General features: G+C 27.5%; 1 protein-coding gene across 3 annotated transcripts in view; it reads right to left on the bottom strand.

The window, feature by feature from the left end:
- Positions 1 to 490: 490 nt before the first annotated feature.
- The window catches only part of LOC136970469 (sodium-dependent dopamine transporter-like), a 65,194-nt gene continuing 41,703 nt past the window's right edge, over positions 491 to 23,981 (bottom strand). For all 3 annotated transcript variants that reach the window (XM_067264912.1, XM_067264913.1, XM_067264911.1), the window contains exons 12-16: positions 18,129 to 18,228; positions 17,313 to 17,413; positions 4,559 to 4,726; positions 4,407 to 4,481; positions 491 to 1,277 (exon numbers count right to left, since the gene is read on the bottom strand). In XM_067264912.1, coding sequence (XP_067121013.1) covers positions 1,254 to 1,277; positions 4,407 to 4,481; positions 4,559 to 4,726; positions 17,313 to 17,413; positions 18,129 to 18,228 — 468 coding nt within the window. In that variant the 3' untranslated portion in view covers positions 491 to 1,253. The remainder of the gene's footprint in view (positions 1,278 to 4,406; positions 4,482 to 4,558; positions 4,727 to 17,312; positions 17,414 to 18,128; positions 18,229 to 23,981) is intronic.

The raw sequence follows: 23,981 nt of genomic DNA, 5'->3' as shown, positions 1-23,981 counted from the left end.
ATCTTTCTGTACCGTTTTGCACTTACTGTACATCGTTTAATAATACTGAATATTACATTTTAAAACTTTTTCAGAGACGTTTCCCTCTCGCTGTTTCCTTGAGTTACTTCCATACACCGGTAGGCCATCACAAATTTTCTTGAGCCACTCTTATTATAATTGATCTAGCTATGCTCTCGGGGAGGTGCCTACCGGGAGATCTTTCTATGGAAAATTAGCCCCTTTAGAGGTTTACACAAGAGAAGAAAACACGAAAAATTCTACTCGGTCAGCTCATTAGTCAGGCAAAGACCCATAACTCTTTTAGTGTTCTGTGGTTTTATAAACTCGGCTACTGTTGAGCGTTAAAAAACATTAATGAAGGAAAATATAGACTATGTAAAAGTAAAAAGAACGTGAAATATTTTTATAAAAATTTAAAAAGTTTTGTAAATTATTTTAACATAGAAGCTTAGTTTTAAAATACATTAAAAAATCTATAGGTTTTATCACAATATTTTATTTATTTCACTGTTTTTCATCTATAACAAGCAATTTTATACATTTATTACTATTATTTTTGAACGCAAAATAAATCAAACGAAAATAAATCTCGTTTTCTTTTTAATACATAAAAGCACAAAGAAATATAAACACAAAAATTGCATTAACATTTTATTACATATACAAAAAACATTTTACTTTATGTATTGAACGATCATAGAAACACTCCGATGCACATCTAATTCATAAAATTGTTGTACATAAACGATTTATATGACTTTCAACAATTGTTGTAAATATATTTTTAGACTTACAAGTAAACGAAATATTAAATATTCATTTTTATTTTGACAAAAATAAAATAGAATAAATATATCACACATTATCAGCCGTGGTATGTTTTCTTTTTTCAAGTTCTCTGAGTTTTTACATTAATAATTTTTTATTTTTTTTTTTTTTTAATTTTCAGTTCAATTTCACATACATTTGGCAATAGATGATTGGATACATTAGGCGTACAAGACTTTCTGCTTGTCTTCTAATTAATTCTAACATAGAAATCAATTATTTATTATAAGATGGCCTTCGAAAACTATTTGCATTTTCAACAACATATAATTCTCTTTGCATTCTTTCTTGACCAGTTTCGTTAATATAAGTATCTTCATCTGTACACTTAATGGCACGATAATACAACAATAAAATTATATATTTCATCATTTTGATTCTATTTGTAGTTTTATAGATTAGGATTTTCTAGATCTTTCATTTTATATGTGGATCCAATGCTTACACTAGGATTATAATTTAGAATAATTAGAATAAAAATTTTAAAAATTATATATATATATATTATATATACTATTATGTATTTTCAGATCAGTCGTTCACACTTAAGAATATATTTGATTCTTATAAAATTTTGCATATCGTTCTATGGATCCATCTCTCTCTAAATTGAATACATTGTCAGGCTCTAAATCACAGAGAAACCATTTGATCCGAGCCTTATATTTATGGAGTCTTCTAAAACATGGCTTTGCAAATTATTCCTTCCATTGTATTTTTATGTATTAAAGATTGAGTCGAATTGCTGAAATAACGCAACAGATGGGTAATCTGCCAAGGAGGGAACAACTCGTGAGGACTTTCTATAGGAAAATTACTCTTATTTAGGTGGTAGACACGTAAAGAAAACCTTGTTAACTTCACGCGGCCAGCCCATTCGTCTGGCGCGAACCCATAACCCCAATAAGCAATTAAAGTGTTCAGTGGTATCCATTCGGTCACTAGTGAGCCTTTGAGAATTAAGGAAAAGTCATTAGTCCTTAGCCAATTTTTTAACGTGTTTTGTTTTAATATACCGACAATCTTAAAAAAGTAAGTAACCCGAGTCTCTGAGAAATCTTGCATCGTTATCAAGATTCATCTAAGCGATAAAAGCTGTAATAATAGTAAAGAACCAATCTGATACGACACCGATACATTGAAAATTTAACGAATATTGTACTCTTAACGTTATTTTGACTAATACGAAATAAATAGTAATGGTATCTTTAATAATTTATGTAAAACTTTCTAATTTATTTTTTAGCTTATGAATTATGAAACTGTATACATTAAAAATAGAAATCATTAAGCATGTTTTTGTTAATTATACAAGTAATTAATTATTATAAACATGTTAAACACTCATTGATAAACGTGTTTTCAGATTCGTTAATAAATAAGTTAATTATTTGTATTTATTTCAAATGAATTTTATTATTAATTATATTTAAATTAATTCTATAATTTAAATATTTTATAAATACCTCAAATATATTCTTATTTTAACTGGCTGAAATTTTTTCCGTTAGTAAGAAATACGAGTATTGGCTTAATTCAAAGTTTGATCGTAAATAATTGAGGCGGAGCGTTAGCAAAGCCTCTCTCTTCTATAAGGTTTACAGAATTGTGTTCGTTCTCAAAATCTGTTCAATAGATTTTGATTAAACTTTGCCATTTTCCATTAATTGCGATGACGAATCTAAAAATGTAATAAAAATTGGAGGTCCATGACTTCGTCTTCGAGATATAAGGTCGTTTCACGAGAGTGCGCGACAAAGGGATATCGCACAAATCGCTCCCGAAGTCGCTAATACGTCTTCTATGTAACTTATAGAATTGAGTTCGTTCTCAAAATTTGTTGGGCCGATTTTGATAAAAATTTTGTCATTTTCTATTGATTACGACGACAAATGTAGAAAACAGGGGTTCGTGATTTCGTTATCGATATAAAGTGGGGTCAAAATGACAATGTCCGTGCTCTTTGAGCACGCTTAATAGAATTTAGGGGTCAAATAAAAAAAACACCATTGCGTACACCTAACAGAAAATAGACGCAAAAAACGAACAGAGTCCAAGAACAAAGCAATTGGCGTCGGTTGCTATTAGTTTTGGTATACGGCAACGCGACACGATTGCAATCTGTCGAAGGGGAATACCTCTCGGGAGATCTTTTATGGAAAACTGGTCCTCCTATTTAGGTGTTACTAACGTGAATAAAACCTACAAAACTTCCATTAGCCAACCCGTTGGTCAGGCGCGAAATCGCAACCAACTACGATGTTCACTGTTCAGTGGTTTTATCCACGTCGCCACTGGTGGGTATTGCCATCGATTGCTCTGTTCTTGGATCGTCTCTTCGTGTCAATAAGAGCAAGGATCATCTCTGTATGCCAGTCAGTACAAGGACTGCTTCTCCCGTGACCGGCAGGCTCCGAGGATAGCCTCTCCCTTGTCTTCAGGCTACCAGGATCGCCTCTCCCGTGATCGATGGGTGCAAAGTGCCTCTTTCTTGGCGGCGAGTGCAAAGTTCGCCCGTCCGCGACCATCAGGTACAAGGATCGCCTTTTCTGCGTCTAACAAGTGAAAGGCTCGCTTCTTTCTTTTCGGCTCCGCCTCAATTTTTTATCGCGATACGACAAAGTCGCGCGATGTTTTAGTTTAATTCCAATATGTTTTCAAAAATTTTGTATTTAATTAAATGAGAAAATAAATGATAATTTCGTTTCTACAGCTATTTTTATTGTTATATAGTTTTCTGCACTTAAGACATGCATACTTATACTGTAGCATATGGCTATAACAGTCATTTGAAAATTAATTTTTAAACATCTGATTTACTTCATTCATTCGAATGAATATTCTCACTTCCACTTAACGAATAGAAATTAAGCCTATATATCATTACTTTAAAATTTTAAGTATATTTGTTTGAAGTGCACCAACAAATAAGATAACGCCTAGAACACTCTGATTAGGCTATCGACTCTGGCAAGAACAATAAGAACGAAACTTAGATTCAATAAACTCTTGAAAAACCTCTTTTATCTATGTATATATGTCTTTTTTCAGACAGACAGGCAGACAGACGACGGTTGGGCTGAAATTTAAAAATCGTATCCTGACTATACGTAAAATAGGACGATAGAAATAGTTATTGCGAAAGGAAAACTTTCAAATAGGTCAAAACTGCTTTATGGAAATGAGATGAAGCTCAATACCCATTCTGTATCCTTCTGAAGATTTATTAATAAGTTTTATCCATTATATTTAGGACATTTTTTTGTTTTTTGGACTTAAAATACGTAACTCGCGTCTGTTTCGTTATCATATAAATATGTCTTGAATTTATGCGTTAGTTTTCGAGATATTTGTTAAGTTTCATATCGTTCTAATAATTTTATCTGTAAAATATTGTTCAGTTTCATTATTTAATTGAATAATTAAACAATTTTTACACAAATCTGTGATAAATTAACTGGAAAACGGGACATCATATGATTGAAATCGTAATAAAAAGTTCCACATTGTTGTTAAAAAGTAAACGTGAAGAACGTCTGATCTGGTAAATCAGTTATTATTAAAAATTTCTTTACCTCAAATCTCTTTACGGTTTTGTCCTCTTCGAGATATTTATGTTCTTCTTCAGGCGTAATATTATAGGCAACTTTCTGTAATGAAATTTAAAAAAAAAAAAATTTAAGAGACAAAGATAATATTTTGGCTTGGAATTTATTTATTTACTTACCCTTGCGCAAGATCCAGGTGTGAAAAGTAACTTGAAGATGGCAATGATAGGTATGACAGCCACCGAAGACAATCCAAATCCCCATCCTAATGCCACTGACCATTTAGGAAAACGATAGTCATGGTATTCTAAAGGTGTCTCGTCTACTATTGCTGAAATAATGACTGCCTGAAAAACGTTTATATGTAAATCTATAATTTAAAATTATATTTTACTATTTTAAGATTATTATAAGATTGATCATTTTCAATTTACTAAAACCAAAATCGATTTATTGTAAAATCGGATGTTAAAAAGCTCATTTTTTTTATCTTTTTGTATTCGGTTTGATTAAATTCTTTATCTTCATTTTTAATTATACGATTAATTGATCGAGATATTTAATTAGATCGGACGATTCTTCTACACTTTTCTTTCATCAACAAAAAATTATTTCAAGAGAAATATTGAGGAAAACAGACAAACTGGAATGAAGTGATTTTTTCCCTTTAAATAATGCTAATTCTAAATTTATTCCATTAACTAAAATAGAGAAAAATTACAGAAACAGAATAGGAAATATATTTCTTATTTAAGTTAAGTTATATAAGTTTACATATTAATAATAAAATTTACATGACAGACATGTTAAGGTAAGTGTAAAAAAGTGCATTTTCTACAATTTCAATCTTTAACCAGTTCTAATAAAACTTTAGAATTTAAAATGATGTTCTGTAACCCGTTTAATTAATATGTTTAAATGATATTTATGTTTAATTATATTATAATATAATTTCTAATGTAAAATAGCGTTATTGCCTGGCTTCTACGAGCATTCCCCAAAGTAAATTTAAACACTTTTACGTGTTTTCACGTTCACTTTCAAACGCAAATATAACAACTTTTTAAAATCGGCATCTTCTATTGTTATGAATTATTACTTATAAAATAAATTATTTTCAAATCAGAATCGACATGTTTTATTTTAAATATAATTAAAATTAATTAAATAAAAAATATTAAGTGATGATAATGCTGAAACATATTCATAAGTAAGATTCTGATTCTTCCAAAAACTCCTAAACACTAGTCAAATACGTTGTTAATATTTAACTTAATGGCAAATATTAATTCCAATAATCAAGTAGAGATATAATCTTTCGACGGAACTGAAGATGTGTTTAGATAATTGAAGTATTATAGGCGCTTCAGTGATTGTTCGCGCAGAACCATCATTTCTATAACAATTTACTCAGGAAATTAATTGCTTAACAAATGAAAGATAATTAGTATAATAGTATCTTAAGAATTTATTAACCTGTATTTTACTTATTAGCAATTTAAGAAAGATTAATGTATTTAAAATTTTGTTTAATTTACTATTTTTCTGCCTAAATTTAGAAATGAAAAAAACGTTTCCGGTTCTTCGACAATAAATACAATACTTAGAAATAAAATTGTTATCTCTTAAATTAAAAAGGCTTTTAATAAATCTCTTATTTTAAATATGTTAATTTTAAATGATAAAATGATGTAAGTATTCAGACAAAATTTTATGATGTAATTTCATTCGTTTCTAAAATATTAACGCTCAACGAACTTCTGTTTAAATTTAGGCAGGATAATAGTATATCCTATCAGCTAACTATAAAACTATATTTTATTTATAAATTTATAATTTAAACAAATTTTTAACGCTATAAAACATCCATTGATATTTATATAAATTGAGAATAAGTATAAAATTTATCATGACAAACTTTAATTAAGATTATAAAGTTTAATATTAAGTTATTCAATAATATGCAACCCAAAAAATTATCTTTAAATATAAGTTAAGGTATAGGAAAAAAATAGCAATTTGATAAATTATTTCTGGAAACTTTTAAAAGGTTATTACATAACTTCGTTATTTCACTCCTTGAAAATTTTATTACATCGTAAAGTATAAGAAAATTATTAGTATCAACTGATTTAATCATACTGAACATAAATAAATGAAATCCCATTGTATTTTTGCACAATTTCTTAAGATAGGACTCCATTCTGTGACTCCTAAGGCATAAATCCTTTAGATGTTTGCCCATAATTCTTATAATCGGGTTTTTCAAGAGGATTTATTAATAAAAATAAATTCAGTAATTAATACGTTTTGGATTATAAAATTGAAAAAAAAAACAATAATAAAAATTTTATATTTAGTGAAATTATTTTCTTACTTACCTTTTACGTTGTTTTATTGAATTATTAATAAATTTTAATTCATTAGAATTTTTATCCGATACATAAATGCGTATATATTAAGAAACAGTTTAAAATTAACCGTCAACGTGCTCCATAATTATCAACGTCATCTGTTCTGAAAACGTTGCACACTCTTTTACTGTATATACTTTCATTTTAAGTGATGACATCTCATCAATAATCGACCGGTCTCATAATTCATCCGAGACACTAACATAATCTATATTTCTTATGAAAAATAAACAGATTAATGTCACCACTTAATGTATCGTCTAATTTACGATATAATCAATGAAAACGGATTAAATAAATGACGAAATAATTATAAGATACTATTAAAGATATTCTTTAAACTTCATTTCAAATTCATTTATAAAACGCAATTTCAATGCTTTTTTTTCCTCTTTGTCTTTACAGCGACATTTTAAAAAATTAAAAAATAAAGCCTAAATCTATTTGTTTTTTCTAAAAATAGTTATAAATTGAAAACGCACTAACTACATCAGAGGATGCTAGACCTATAATGTGACGGACGAGACAGTAAAGATGTCAGCCTACCTCTCTGGGGGATCCGGGATCAAATCCAAGTTGTTGAAAACTCCAGGAATTTTTCGGACTTTGATCAGACCCGGATATGTCCCTTGCTATCAGGCCATCTGTTTTATTGTTCGGACAGGCCCACAATGGCCCGGTATACTTATCGTATACCGGGGCATTGTGGGCCTGGTATGATTCACGATACATCACGATAAGTATGATTTTGGTGCCCACAGGGCGGAAAGAGTCACAAACGAAAAAAGTTCTGTAATGTACGAATATTTTGATCTTATTGCTAATATATTATTGTTCAAGTTGAATTACTTTATGATTGATCTGACATTTTCAAAGGCTGTTGAAATGAGCAATTCGGACGCTAAGTTCTTGAAGTTATTAAAATCAGTCATTATAACACTTATTTATTGTGAATTATTTTATTTATTTATTTATTTATTATTTAATATTGCATCTTTTATTAGTTTGATTTGACTTAATATAAAATTTTATTTATAAATTAAATATAGTACAATTTGCAATTATATTACGGAATCTTTTCATAAGACTTTGTCTTATTTCAGACATTTTACATGACAAATATATTTATCAATTAATAATATTAATAATCTAATTATAGCTGATGCTAACGGAATTAGAAGCAATTTTCTGTGGAAAATTAGAACAAAATTTTTAAAATATTTAATCAATATAACAAAAGAAGTTTCAAGCTGACTTTTGAAAGTATCCGTAAGCATACGGTTAGTTATGAATTGACAATAGCTTATAGCTAATTAAATTATTATAAAAGAAATTGATTGATCCTAATATACGCATACTAATGAAAATCCACGAAGAAAGCAATTCTAAATCTGTAAACTTAACAATGAAAATCTTTACTTACTTCGTGTCAGGCGAAAATTAAGAAAAAAATAAGGTTAATGTTACCTTAGGTGCCAAAATGGCGGCTCGTCTCTGATTCCAGCAAAGAAACGGTGGGACGAACGTTCCAACCTAACCTAACCTATTCTAATAATTTGGTTGCTAATAAATATGGTAATTTATTAGAATAGGTTAGGTTAGGTTAAAACGTGCGTCCCACTGTTCCCTCGCTGGAATCAGAGACGACCCGCCATCTTGGCACCTAAGGTAACATTAACCAAAAATAACTTGCATGCTATTTAATATCTGCTGATAATTACTTCATGATTATCAGAGGTATGAATATGAAAAGAAGAAAAAAATTAAATTATCACAATTTATGATAAAAATTAATTATCCTTTTCCAGTTATTTTGACATTTATTTCAATATTGATTTATTTTTATCTTATAGATCATGACTAATGGAACAATTTTTTTAAATACTGATATTGATATAGCAACTGGTAATTGATAAATCATAACAAATTAACTTATCATTTTTATATTTTATATGTAAATGTTTATTTAAGGAAAATATTTAGAATTTTATATCCAAATTTGTTATTTCGTGTTAATTTTATTTATTATTATTTTTTTTTTTTTTTGCATTTTCCTATTTTTCTTTTAGTCTTATCAGAATTACAGTTTAAATTGAAAAATTTACCTTGATCTATTTTACAATCTGTTAAATTGAATAATATCTGAAAATAAATATGAATAAAAATGACTTTTTAAATATTTAAAAATTCTCCTTTGCATCAACCCAATGAACTAGTTTTCAAGTGTAACTAGTGGAAGTACTCAGGAAATTTCATATTGTATTCTTAACATAATAAAATATCTATAATATATTTAGTTTTAGAATTTTCTCGTTGTGTTTGCTTGTAATATGCTATTAAGCAATTCTTCTATTCAAATACAGTCTCACTGATCAGACGGAAACGAGGTTGACTGTTGCAAACGAGACAAAGTTTATTCAACAAAACGATAGTTTACCTCCTCTTGGATGTGAGAATGAACCCCGAAAAGTTTCATTGCATTTGCTAAATTAAGTCTAAATGCGTAAAGACCAAATAAACAAACTTTCTTCAAAATTAATACGAGGTACTGTACGGTACATCACGCAAAGTAAAATTGTTCGTGAATAATTTTGCTTGTAACTGTTAGTTAAATACTTCTATATTTTCACTTTATAAAACTTTTAAGGAAATAATATACAAGTTCCAAGAAAATCAGTAATGTGGATAATTACTTAGCTATTAGTAATCTGTAAGTAGTCTATAAAGTTTATTTTAAAAAGTTTTGTTTTAGGCCAGGTGCATAGTGGAGCAGCGAATAAAGAGTCAAGACACGAGTCTAGTAGGATGCCGATATGTAACACGTTGTAATAAGTTGAAGTATGCATAGTGCATGCTTCGATCCTCGAGTATATGACATCATAGCGACAATTCGAGCGTCGCACAAAACGTTTTGCTCTTCGCGATGAATACAGAAACTTGAATTGATGAAGTTTCCATTCGTATCCTTTGGAGTATCAAAGGGATTGACAACACCATACAGAGCCTTGTTTACTCGCTTAACGTATTAACTATCTGGTCAATTATCCAGATGGTGATACTGATTGCACAGGTAGTGATAAGCATTTGCCCAAATTAGGGGTACCAGAGTTAAAGTTAAATGTAAATAGAAATAACCAGTCACGAACTTGTTAATTTTGATAATTTGATAAAAATGCAATAAAAATTATTAAATTCGCTTAAAATTCTTCAAAAATACGATGTTATTAATTTAAAATAAATTTTTTAAAAGTTAAACGCAAAAATACTTTAAAAGTGGCAAAAAGTTGTAAGGCGTGAGAATGAAATTCCAGAAAGAAATCCGGAAATACCATTTGTTCGGAGGAGAAATTTTCAAGAGTAGAAGCGCCAGTCGAGTTTACCCATTTAGAATGCGCATCCGCAACAACCATTTTTTCCTAGACAAATTATGAGATGAAGGAGCGAAGTAAATGATAATCTCAAATTATATAAGAAATATTTTATTTTAATTTTAACTATAATACGTTTAAGTAAAGTGCAGTAATGTATATAGTGACTTTGATATTAATTCTAGTTTTAGAGTTTTATATTCGCTTTTTACCAAAAGTAAATAAATACATAAATAAATAAATGCTTCTCTAATTGTTTTGCTCGTTCAGTTGGTCTTTTTTTTTTTTTTTTTTTTTCTTTTTTGTTCCAGCGAAATAAAATTATGTCCTATATCAAATATTTCAACATTATTTAGTTGTTGTTCAAACCTTCCAAATCAATAGTAGTATTATGTAAAATATAAAGCTATTTTCTAAACATGTATCAACGACATCACTTAACTTCATCTTCCACGCACACAAGTGTCTTTGATGTCTCTTCTAAACTCTTCAATTCACTCCTTACTCGCTGCTACCACTATGCACACGTCCTTAGTAAAACAACTATTCCGATGTAATGATAGAATTATGAATTAAAATGTAAATATTTTCTGAACCTGATTTATTTTTTATATATAACAAGGGATCCTGTTTCATTGTTACATTCAGAAACAGTACTGATAAATAGATCAATATTTTCTATATGAAAGCTTATTGAAACAAGTTTTAGATACATACACACGTGTATACTGTACTTGATGTTATTATTAAAGTTAAAATTATTATTAAGTTTACATTACTAGGTTTTATTATTAGAATATTAGTAGAGACAATGTGAATATGTTGACAGAATAAAGCAATGCGATCTGCCAAGGGGATACCTCCCGGGAAGATTTTCTATAGAAAACTGGCTCCTATTTAGGTGATGAAAACCGGAAGACACCACGTGGCTAGCACGTGATGTAATCGTAACTACACTTTGAATTTCAGACTCTAGAAGCGTAATAATGATGAATCAAAACAGCTTAAACATTTCAAAAAAATTTTATATTTTTAATTCCGCAAAAAAATAAAATAATTTAACACAAATGTAAAATAATATAATTTAATAAAAATATAAGTAACTGAGTAGCATAACGGATATTATTTAAAGTTTAGTTATTCGATTATACAGCGTTCTTATATAATAAGAGCTAAACGTTTGTTAATAAATAAATGAACTACATGCAGATACATGCAATAATAATTCGCGGAGATGAAATTAAAAATGCTTTTATAAATGTATTTAATTTTATTGAAAACGTTACCGAGCGCAGTTAATATTCTTGAAATATAAATATGTTAACAATAATAGAGTTCGTGGGCTACAAAAATTCTGTGTTGTCTGGAAAGTGTTACGTTACCCAGAAGTATGTAAAAATTATTTAAAATTAGTACGCTTGAGAAGATATAATTATATAAAAGTTAGGAACTGCAATAGCTTGTCATGGTGAAAAGTTAATAACAACCACAGATTTTCTAATAGAAGAAAATCTGAAAATATTGATAGAATGTAAATTTAAATAAGCAACATGGCATATGTTGCCTATTTATTTGCTATGTAAATCATATGACTTTAAAAATAATTTATTTGAATCCAATATTATTTCATTTTTTAAGGTGGTTGGCATTTACAATTTTTTGTTATTACCGTTATCATCTATCAAATATTATTGCTTTATTCTTAAAATAATAATACAATAGAATCCCTATTAACCGAGGTTCCACGTTACCGAGGCAAAATGATTATACTACTTTTCTTATATTGTAATTCATAAAAGAAAGTTCAAAACGGTAATGTGTATTACAAAATGATTTTTTTTCTTCTGTTATCTTTTATCATTCAACTTCAATGTGAGACAGATCATTCGTATTAAAAAGTTTAATTCTTAAACGATTTTTTAATACTGTTATTAATCCTAGTAAATCTGAGTTTGACTAAACCAGTTACTATTTCTATACCGTAGGCAACAATACTATTATTTTAAAAGTACTCAAAACCATTAAATTAACCATTAGGAGTATTTTTCCAGCTTTGTTTTCAAAGATCCACTTTCAATACAAAGTTTTATAATTTTTTTCTTTCGAAAAATCTCTAATAATGAAATATAAAACGATTTTTTCAGACAAACACTATGAAAATCAGAATGCATGAATAGATGAGAAACTTCAAGAAAATTTATCCATTTATATTATATATTTCTATAGTGTATTATACTTTCTAAATCTATTCAACTGAGTCCTTCAAATTCTTAATATATATTCTTATTCTTTAGAAAAAAATTTTAAGTAAAATTTTCTTACTTAAACACTCTTTTTTATTAAAAATCGAAAATAATGGTGCTTTAATTTTTTTATATTGTTATAAATTCAGAATTCTAAAAAGTTTGAATGAAATTTTGATTTTATTTTAAGTTTATTGTTCGATTGCTAATTATAATTATATTTTTTAATCCATTGAGAAGTCGAGTGGCTTGGATTTTCAAAATTATTCTAAGAAATTATTTCTGGAACGAGTCGTTGAAAGATTTGTAAAAAGTTTTTTCTTTCATTGTAAACTATTCATTTCGAAGTAATAATGTTTGAAGCTTTATGCCATTATTTCATTAACTAATTAGCGATTACTTGATGTACGTGACCAAGAATAGATGAATGAATCGGTTAAGGTGTCAACCTATCGCTCTGGGGAACCGGGCATCGAATCCAGTCATTATGTTCCGGATATGTTTGGCCCCACCACTCCCATTATAAGCCTGGCCGAACCCATTATGGGTTCGGCCAAGCTTATAATGGGCCCTGAAAAAAAACTTAGTGTTCATAGGCAGAAAGAATTGGAAATAAAGAGACTATGAACACGTAATATCACAGTTTTTTTTACTTTTCTGCCTTGTGGGCACTATGAGGGACTATTTTCAAGTCCGTCGTGAGTTCAGCCGGCTGTTGAGGGACAGACCACCCCGAAAGATTTCTGAAATTTTTCGACTGCCCGAATTCGATTCTGGATCCCTCAAGCATAGTCTGACACGTTAACCGTCTCGGCCATCCGGCCTGCCGTAACATTACATTAAAAGCAATATTTTAGCTTCTAATTGTTTTATTTTATACATTTTCTATAATCATGTTTACATAAAAGTCATATACCTATTTGTTATATATCTTCTACATTATGCAATTTTAGATTATCGAAATTGGAATCTTGTAATGTTATTCTGTCTAGTACATTAAGGTTTAGCATTACTTCGTTTCAACTGAAAATTCTCTTTACTCATATTTACATTGTGTCAGCGTTATAATGTATGTTTAATAAATTGTTTATTATGGCAGCATCACAATGACGTGCTATAATTTTTAATCGTCTTTTAATTTTAAAAAATCGCACGACTTTCAGTCTAGACCGGAGTTCGTATATAGTTAATTGGAGTCTCCGGCCCCTAAGCTTTCTGCATCTGGTCTGGAATTTAGTGATGTCTTGCCCCTGTACATCATACTCCTCCTAATAACAATCGAATCATGTCTGTCATCTATCTAACTCCGTTCTGGAATTTAAATCACGTGAATTACAGTCCGGACCGGAAGTTCGTATATAATTGGGGTCTCCGCCCTAAGCTTTCCATATCTGGTTTCGATTTTCATCTATATAACAGTTTTCGAGATTAACGAAGGAGAGAAGACAGTGGGAATATACAGGTCTGCAATTTTAATATCGCAACCTAAAGATTTAAAAACGAATAACATAACAACAAATCGCCTATCAGAATTCCGGATAATTTAAGAATATAAATAAAATTGTACTGCGATGAATATACACTTTTTAAATCTCGAATTAGCCTATTTTATTAACTTGACTTATATCTGCTTTGAGCTTAATGATATTTTAAAGATATAATAGACATTCTACAAATAACCAGTATGAATTCAGTCTAATACATAAATAATGTAATTAAATATTATCAATCATTCAAACTATAGATGTAAGTTTCTTGAACACAAATTTACATGTTTTCCTTTCGTAGTTACGAAAAGAAAAGAAAAATAGACGAATTCAATTTTAACAAATAAAAAAGACAATTTGTAATCAAACTTAAATAATAAATGGAATTTTAGATTTATTACAATCAGTTTTCAAACTGCTCGATGTTAAAAACCATGACGGGCAACTAAATTTAACACTAACAGTAACCTATCCAACCACAGATCAAGAAAAGTATACAGAACCTCTTGATGCGATTGGAAAAAGGAATGTTATAATGAATTAAACAATACAATAATCGCTATTTTATCAAGTTCCTATCTGTTTCCATTAATAACGTTTTACACTAATTTGATTCTTATCGCTTAAATATAAGAACAATGCATTAAAATTGTGGCCGAATTCTTGTCATTCGATCGATTTTTATGAAAATTAACTCACGATATCATCTCTTTATATTAAATAGAAAATTTAATTATCGAGATAAATTGAGAAACTCATTTAAGGAAATATTAATTCGTTTTTATGTTTAAAAATTAAAATTTTGTAGGGAAATTAATTAAGAAAATAATTCAAATAATAATATTTAAATATCTTGGAATAAAAATCTAAATTTTAATGCTAATTTTAATAATTTATAAACAATTACTTTTACATTTATTTATATTCTAATTAGAAAAACCTAGGCTAGTTGATACGAAAATATAATTACCAAATTTATATTTTTATTTTAGATTATATCAAATTTATTTATTATGTTTTCATTTGCATTTCTTACAAATAAAATATGACAAATTCTGTATAAGAGTTTTGTTTATCATTCTAAGCATTTCGCCCACTCAAAATTAAATTTATAATTCGACTATAATTTCAGTTAATTTCTTTATTATTGCTATTGTAATCAACATTCCTTATTCATTTATTTCCTTCTTCGGTTCTCTGATTTAAATAAACGAAAGCCAAAAACTTATTTCAAGTGATCCATCCATTGGGAGTGATCGCTTTAAACAATCAATTAGACTGGCGAGAAATTACGATCTCGTTGAAATTTTCTTGGGGAAATCAAAGGTGAAGAAATACTATTTCCGTTTGAACTGATGGCAAATGGCAGTGCTTTTAGCTGATGCAACAGTATTAAAGCAATTTAACGCTACTCAATATTTTAAATCAACTTCATTGATACGTATTCCAAATTTGTTAACTATAAAATTTGTAATTTTTTTTCTTTATAAACTTTCAATTAAATTCGTTAAATATTCCGTAAAAATCTAATATTTTTTCCGGAAAATTAAGACGACGTTTTTTACTGAATTTTTGGGGTATTTTTATTATTTATTACGATATCATAAATAAAAGTAAAGAGAAATTTATCAGTAGAAATTGTAATCACATTTCTCATAAGAAATGCGATCATATTTAACGGAATATTTACATCAAATGGCATTCTAAAACATTTCTATACTAAAATCCATAAACAAATATGGTGCTGCTTAATGCCATAGTTTGCCAATTGTCTTACTTTCTTCGTTTACGTATTAAAAATTAATATAATTTATTTTACATTTACAATAAACAATAGAAAAAAATTATTTATCATAAAAAATTAATAATTATACTATACATTTTACAAGATAAGAAAGGGAATTTAATAATAATTGGTTGACGACGTTATTAAACTGTAAGCAGGCGGAGTGGAGTCACTGATATATGTAGCTTTTGTGATTCGTAGTACTTATGACTGGTTAGAGATTGGAAATCAAATAAATATGATGCTGAACATAGGTATTTCTACAAAAACGCGGTTGCATGAATTTCCAAATAAAGGCCTTACTGCTGTAGAGCCAGGACGTTTATACTGCAGTTATTATCCATCTTATCGGAAAAAAATCTACTGTTCAATGACATTTGTCATCGAAAAAGTATATGAAACAAAAGACAGCACGACTAAAAAATACTTTCCTCCACGAAAGAGTTAAAATTACTACAAATTCTACTCCTTTCAATTAATGTTTGATTAAAAAAGTATCATTTTCCAAGTATTTAGAATATTTGTTTATTCTTGATAGGAAAAAGCATTTTAAAGCATAATTTGGATGTTACAAAATCATTATATTAATAAACTAAAAGCATTTTGTGAACGTCTTTAATAATAATTACTCATATAAAGAATTTTTTTTATATGACAAAATCTCATAACAGATGGCGCCATACACAATTTTATTTATTATAATTAAAATTATACTGTGAAAGTTATTTTTTAACAGCCGAGAAAGTTACACAACTGATTCTTGAGTTTTCTCATATAATAATAGATTCAAATGTTCAAAAGTAATCTACGAACAACAGAAGAGATGTAATTACATAGTTAGATATGCTAATATCGTTTTTATACTATTTTACAGCGAAGAACATAATTATAAAATCATATTTTTAATGTGTTTCCATTACTTTTCACAAACATCGGAGCATTTTTAATTAATTTTAAATGCAATTTAATGTTTTTTCATAACCTTAATGTATTTTGAAATAATTATAAATATGTAAACTCACTTGAAAGTATAACAACAAATAAAAACTCAAGAACTCTTCTTACCAGATGATTAATATTTTTTTAAAGCAAAATTTTTTTATTATTTGAAATCCGAATGAAACTTCAATTTAAGAGATTACTATTATTTTAAACAAAGTTTCTTTAAAAGAATTGATAAATAACGTATTTTATAGCTTATATAATAATATATAACAGAATTAAATATTTTAAAATTTAATTCTACTCGCTTATTGTTCAAGTAAATCCCATAGAATGAAGTACTGGACTAATTTCCCACTATTATTAATCTCTGACTGACAGATTCATCAGTTCATTAAAATTCCAAAGAGTTTGTTTTGAATTCAAATGTCGATAATTTATTCAAAGGCACAAAAGGAAATTTTCTTAAGCTTTTTCATTTCCGTTTTATTTAAAAATTAAAAATTCGATTCGATAATGATATTTTATTTAAAACATAAGATAATTAAATTAATTAGTATTTATTACACGAGTACAAATTCACGCATCTAGTTTTCTAATGTTTACTTTTACGTACAAAAATAATATCATGATATATAAATATATTTAATAAATAAATAATTATTAAGAAATATATTTTATTATTTTACTTACCACTAAAAATAGAGGACTGATAAATTTCCAACAAAGTCTCCAAAATAAACCTGGTTTAAAACCTAACATTTCTTCAATATTGGCTGAAAATGAGTCCAAACCTAGAAAAAATTCATAAAACAATTTAAATATAAAAAAATACATAGAAAATGGAAGAGGTTAAATTTACAAAACTCTTCAGTACTGTAACTAAAACCTGTATTGGGCGGATGAGTTAAAACGTGAAAACCTGCATTTACTCCTGTACCATTGTTTTGTGGTACAGGGGTAAATGCAGCGCTGCTAGTAGTGCTGTAGATGAAGAGTAAACTCTTATACGCTTGTGTATAAGTGCGTTTATTACATACAAATCTTCTTCCTGTACTTATTTGATTGTTTTTCATGTATTCATTTACATAGATAAGGAGGGGGATTCAGTCTCCTTGGACCCTACCTAATTATGCTACTGAAAATCGCATATTCAATTTGATGATTAAATACTAATGAAGTTTAAATTCTGATTAAATTTATTGCTTGTATTTTAACTTGATATTTCGTAATTTTTATTCATGTAAAACTTTTCAATAATTTCGAATTAAGATTCCTTTCATTTCATAATTTATTTATTTTACATATAACAAACATTACAAGTTAGGATCTATCGACAGATAATATACTTTTCTTGTTATGAAAGTAAAACATTTTGAATTAAAGATCTCTTATTATAGTCGATTTGATCAATTATTTGTGAATCCTAATCCAGGGAAATGAAATTATATATATTTATTTAGAAATAGAAAAATTTAGCTTAGTAAGTGGTATTAACAATATACTTACCGTAAAACCAAGCTACTCCAATTGCTTCGAATAATGCTGAACACAATAAAGACACTCCTGCCGAATAGGTATCGAACCATTGTATTAAATAACCACCTCCCTACGAAGTTAGAAAGAAGAAGAATATTTAATTCAAGTCCAAAATATTTGCCTTTAATTTAAACCTAATGATTTAAATTAAAAGTTTAGTAGTTCGAATTTTTTCGACAAATTCGTTGACCCTAAGGAAAATTACAGAAGCTCAAATTCTCCAAGACCTAATAGCAAGTGACAAAGAGGAAATCTGAGATGTTAATTCCCTAGAAAGCAAGAGAAGTAAGAAAGAAACTACATAGAAAAAAATTGCATAGACAGAAAATAAAAATATTCGAAATCATTCTGACCTTTTAGAAAATATACTAAAAACTCCATACATAAAAATAATTGAAAGATACAAATAAATTACTATGCGAGGTACAGTACATGAAAGATATCAACTTTTATTTTAAAAAAAAATATATATATAAATCTTCTAAAGTAAAACGCATTTTCGCATAGTTTTAATCTAGAGATAAATTAGAATAATTTTAATTTAAATCGAATGAAAATTCTTTACTCGTTCCTTTCTCCCAGAAAGTGTACATTACAACGTCAATTTGACGTCATCTCCCCAGTTTTACAATGAACAAGTTGAAAAATGACGTCAAATTGACGTAAAGTGTGCACTATCTCAACCAAAAGAAAAAGTCTAATAAAACGATAAACTATACTTTAAAGATTCTAATTAATTAAGGAAACTGAACGATATTTATTTATAATTTAAACAATAAATTTACATTTTGTCTTTTGTTAGCATTTTTAAATATTTTAAATGAAATTTAATGACGATCGATTTCTTAGAAGGAAAAAGTAGTTTCTGTCGTAAACTTTCATTTTATACACAATCATTCAAAACGTACAAAGATCTAGTCACTTTTAAAAGACTCCTTAACAAATGTCAGTTATCCACGTTTTCCTTTAAGTGTTCCAGTGTGTAATTGAAAACGTTATAGTAAAGTAAGCGTAGAATAATGTGTTTTCCTTTACGAAATTATGGAAGCATGGTTTTTAAAAAATATGATTAATTATTTCAGTGTTCGAGTAAGATGGAAATTTAATCTTCACAGTGGTTAACTAACACAGTGGTTTTGGGTCACCCTATACGATAGAGATATGATTTTTCAAGATTCTAAACATTGGCATGTTTGTGACTAGTTTAATTTATCGTAAATATCGACTGTTTAAGATGAATTTTATATGAAAAATTTATTTTACAATAATATTTTAAATGCAGAATCGGAGAATTTGTTGAACATGACAAGCAAATCGAATAAATTCGTTTGCCTTTATTTGTATTCATTCGACGAACAAGCGCATTTATTTAACTCCAAATAAGATTAAAAGGATAAAACTACGTTTAAGTAATCCTTACTTACCTTTTAAATGGATATACAAACTATATTTATAGACAAGAAGAATAACTGTAAATTATTCAAGTTTTTACGATGTTTGAAACTCGTAATCTTATGATCGATTAAAATTTTTCCAGTATCATTTTGTTAAAAGAATACGCAAATAGCGTGGGGTTTTTTCATAAAATAACAGTAGTTAAGATACATTTTCTGATAAATAGTATGTTTAAAAAGTCGTATGAAAAATTCAAAAGTCTTTGTAAGTTTTGAATTTATCACACTTTTTAGTGTGATAAATTCAAATAATTTTTTAAAACGTTTTCGCTGACTTTCTTTATAGAATGATATTGATAATAACATTATAAATTCTGACAAAAAGATGTTCAGAATGATAATAATGGTAATAATAAACAATTTTTCATAGAAGAAGAAAATAAAAGATGTTACTCTATCTTTTACGCAGTAAAAACTTCTATTGTTTTAGGATTTTGTTAGAAATAATGCGTTATTATAAAATATATAAAATAAATATAGTAAAATAGTCTACACATAATTAAGCATTAGAACTTTTCGTGTTTAGAAAATAAAATTAACTTAATCCGAATAAAATTCGAAGATATTTAAACAATTTAAAATAATTAAAACTATGATATTTTAGCTATTCCTACCAATTTATTTATCATAAAATTGCGTTAAAGTATAAATTAATACGTTTTCAGACACATTAATGTACTCTGAATTAATGGAATCTTTGTTTTCTGGTTGCCAAAACGAGGAAACTCTAGCATCAATGACCTACTTTAGTTGATAAATGTAATTGCCACATTTTACTTTTCAACAGTAGACACGTTTTATTTTATTTTTATAAAAAAACGATATAACAGATAAAGTTAAAATTGTTAGAGGTAAAAGAGGTTTACACATTGTGAAAAATTTCAATTGGTTTGTTCGTAATCGGTGATGCATCATAGCTTCGTGGGGCGCAGGGAAATTTAAATTAGGGGGCCCGCCCCACGTACAGTGTTAACTTCAGATATTTTTCTTTGAGAGACAATTTGGGGAAAATATTTTCTTATAAAAGATTGGTTTGAAGCACCGTTGTTAGCGAGGACCTTAGGCAATTTTCCTTTTTACTCATAACTTACTTTGGTGATTATATTTGAAGCTTTTTCTTCAAAACAACAAAGATCTAGTGTTTAGCTAATCTTTTTTTTAAAAGATGAACTTGAAACTATACACCTCATTTATGATAGATCAAAAATATTGTCAATAATATGAAACTGGTATGGATAAAAACATGCATGCGTATGTACTGTACAATATGTATGGATAAACAGACCCTTTTAAGGAAAGTAAAGGGGGAAAATGCATATAAAATATTTTTCTTTAAATTTTTAAATTTAAAATACTCAAATTTTATATATTATAATGAATAACGTGGCATAATACATTTATTTATTTATTCAAAGTCGTCCAATATTATTTTAATCAATTACTATCAATCAATTTATTGATCAAATTTGAACGTGATAATTGCATACTATGAGGGATTAAGAAGAATAAAATTAACAACAGAAAAGACCCAAAATAGAAATAAAACTTTGCTAATATTAAATTCAATAATGATTTATCATACTAAGAATATATTACTAGGTTATATACTAGTTTCTAAGTCTTGAAGTCGTTTTTGAATTTTAGATTTTTTAGATAAACACTACTTTTTAAGAATATTTTTAAAAAATTCTTTAAAAACGTCATGATTCCATAGTGTTTATATAAAGAATTAAATCTTTTTTATACTATCTTATTCTGAATAACGTCAATAACTATTCAGTTATAAAGTTTTGCCAGCAATGTTTTTTTACACACCACAATATCAAGATTGTCAAATACAGTAAAACCTGTCCAAAGCGGAACTTAAGTAAAACTAGCCTGACCGGAAAAAATATTCGGTAGCGTACAAGTCCGTTTTACGCAGGTTTCACTGTACTTTTCTGATCTTACGCTAATAAAATACAGTAACAACCACCACTTTTTATGTGTCCTCCTTTGGCCTTTATTGAGAGGTTTAACTGGGTATTCTGTTTTCATTAAAAATATTTGATATATAAATTCTTATTTTTAAATTAAATATTTATAAATATTGATCTAATCTTTATTTTCTAAATAAAGTTCTTTTTTAATTTAATATTTTAAAATTTATTTTAAATAGGTAATTAATTCGATATTCATAACATAAAAAATTAGCACATTGGCTTTGAACTAGCTTGTGTTATTATCATTTATACAGCATTTTTAATTAAAAAAAAAAAGAGGACAATTAATCTAGTTTGACAGTAATTTTTCTTGATATTCATGCAAATAACTTATTAATACAATTTAATTTTTAAAATAACTTATTATGATAATTAACTAATTAATTATTAAAAATTCTTATTTATTAAATAAAAGATTATTTAAACAAAATTCTTAATTAATTAACATTAAAATTTTCATTAAAAGGGGGTTTTTAAAATCTGTAAATGCCCCATAAACTTAATGCATGTTAACATTAGTAATTTAATGCCCTTTCGGGCAATAAATTTGCCGAATATTTTTAATGCAATTATCACAAATTTTTGAATTAATTAATTAATAATTTTTTTTTCTAATCAGATTTTTGAAAATTGATTATTGCTTAATTAACGAGGGATCGGCTTCTCTATTGGATAATGAGAAAATGATTATGATTTTAAGCATGATTAGATATAATTTCTCTCTACGATCTCTCTTTACTGGTAATTATTCACTAATCGGATATTTCTGTTCTAAACAGTTTACGAGACGTTAATCAATTTTAAATAATTTTATATTATTCTTATAACCTTTATGATTTCTAGACATTAGATAAAACATGATTTTTGATTGATTATTTTATACTTTTTCCTTTTATAAGTTTACATGATAACATACTCGTTATAACTGGGTATTCTTTGAACAAATTACAAATTTCTATTAAGAAATTAATATAATTTAAGAAAATTATCACAATTGTTTAACAAAATTATTATTATTACCAGTATAAGAGTGTTATAAGCAGTATACTCTGTGCTTTTGTAAAAATGTCATAACTTATATCCTCTCGTTATATGTTATACAAACTAGGGCCTACATTGAGGAAAGTTATAATGTTTTTTTCCCTCTGTACTATATTATAATAAATACAGTAAAACCTTGATTTAACAGATCCCGACTTAAGGAAATTCGGAATTAACGGACCAAAAAAGACTGTCCTATTGAACCATAAAACTTTTTTTTTTATTTGAGAATAGAGCATGTTAAAAGGTTAATGAATATGAATTACTTAATGTGTTCATTATAATAACGTTTTAAGTTATTTATTAAATTCTTTAAAACACATTCGCTTTAACGGACTTTAGACAATAGCGTACACCCTCCTCCACCAATTAGTCCGGTTAAATCGAGTATTTACTGTACATAAATCTAAAAAATAATTTTTTACTTCAAATAATTGTCATTCTTACAAGAATTTGCTCATTTTCTTTTTCTAACGTCAATTTTCGGGGGAGGAATCGTAAAGAAATTATACACCTTCTGCCTAAAGCTCTGCTTGTATGTATACATACTGTATGGTGTATACTGGATAAATACATGTTGAAAATTAAAATACGCAGTTATTTTTGTGAGATGATCTAAATTAAATTGTTGATTAAAATAAAGTTTTATTATTTCACTTTTTATTTAATTTAAAAATAAGAACTTTCATCATACTCTAGTAAACTTTTCTCCCGCATATTTAAGAATTACTGCATTTTTAAGCATTTTTGTGCCTTAAATTTCGATTGCAAAAAATAATATTTTCATTATAAAACTATATTTACATTTCTTTTATATTTTTCTTATGATCTTTCGATTTTTCTAATTAATTTGATCTGATTACGTGACAGCACTTAGCATATCAACTTAGACAGCTTCCAATTCTTTTACGAAATGAATATGGAAATGTTCATTCCGGAATTTTCTCGCATATTAAAATAAAATGCACTCAATTTTATTTTACTTCAAAACAAGCATTTGGAGATATAAAACGTAAAGAAACACACACACACACACACACACACATATATATATATATATATATATATATATATATAATAATAAATTTTATTTCGATCCTGAAATATATAAAAAGAAATCTTTAACCTTTCTCAATAAGCGAATTTTTGTGAAATTTAATTATAATTATAAGGCCACCTCTAAACAGCGGCCATTTTTTTAGGAACGTATAATATTTTTTTTCTTTTTTGAACAAATATGCACACAAAATAACTCCAAGCAACGACCATTTCCGAACAACGACCGTTTTTAATGTTCCCGTCAATGGCTGCTGTTGAGAGGTTTGACTGTTTAAAATCAAAATTGT

Source organism: Centruroides vittatus, unplaced genomic scaffold, assembly GCF_030686945.1.
Source record: "Centruroides vittatus isolate TY-2023 unplaced genomic scaffold, ASM3068694v2 contig_199, whole genome shotgun sequence".
Taxonomy (NCBI): Eukaryota; Metazoa; Arthropoda; class Arachnida; order Scorpiones; family Buthidae; genus Centruroides; species Centruroides vittatus.
Note: the sequence above shows the minus strand (reverse complement) of the source record. Positions and strands in the feature narration are given on the sequence as shown.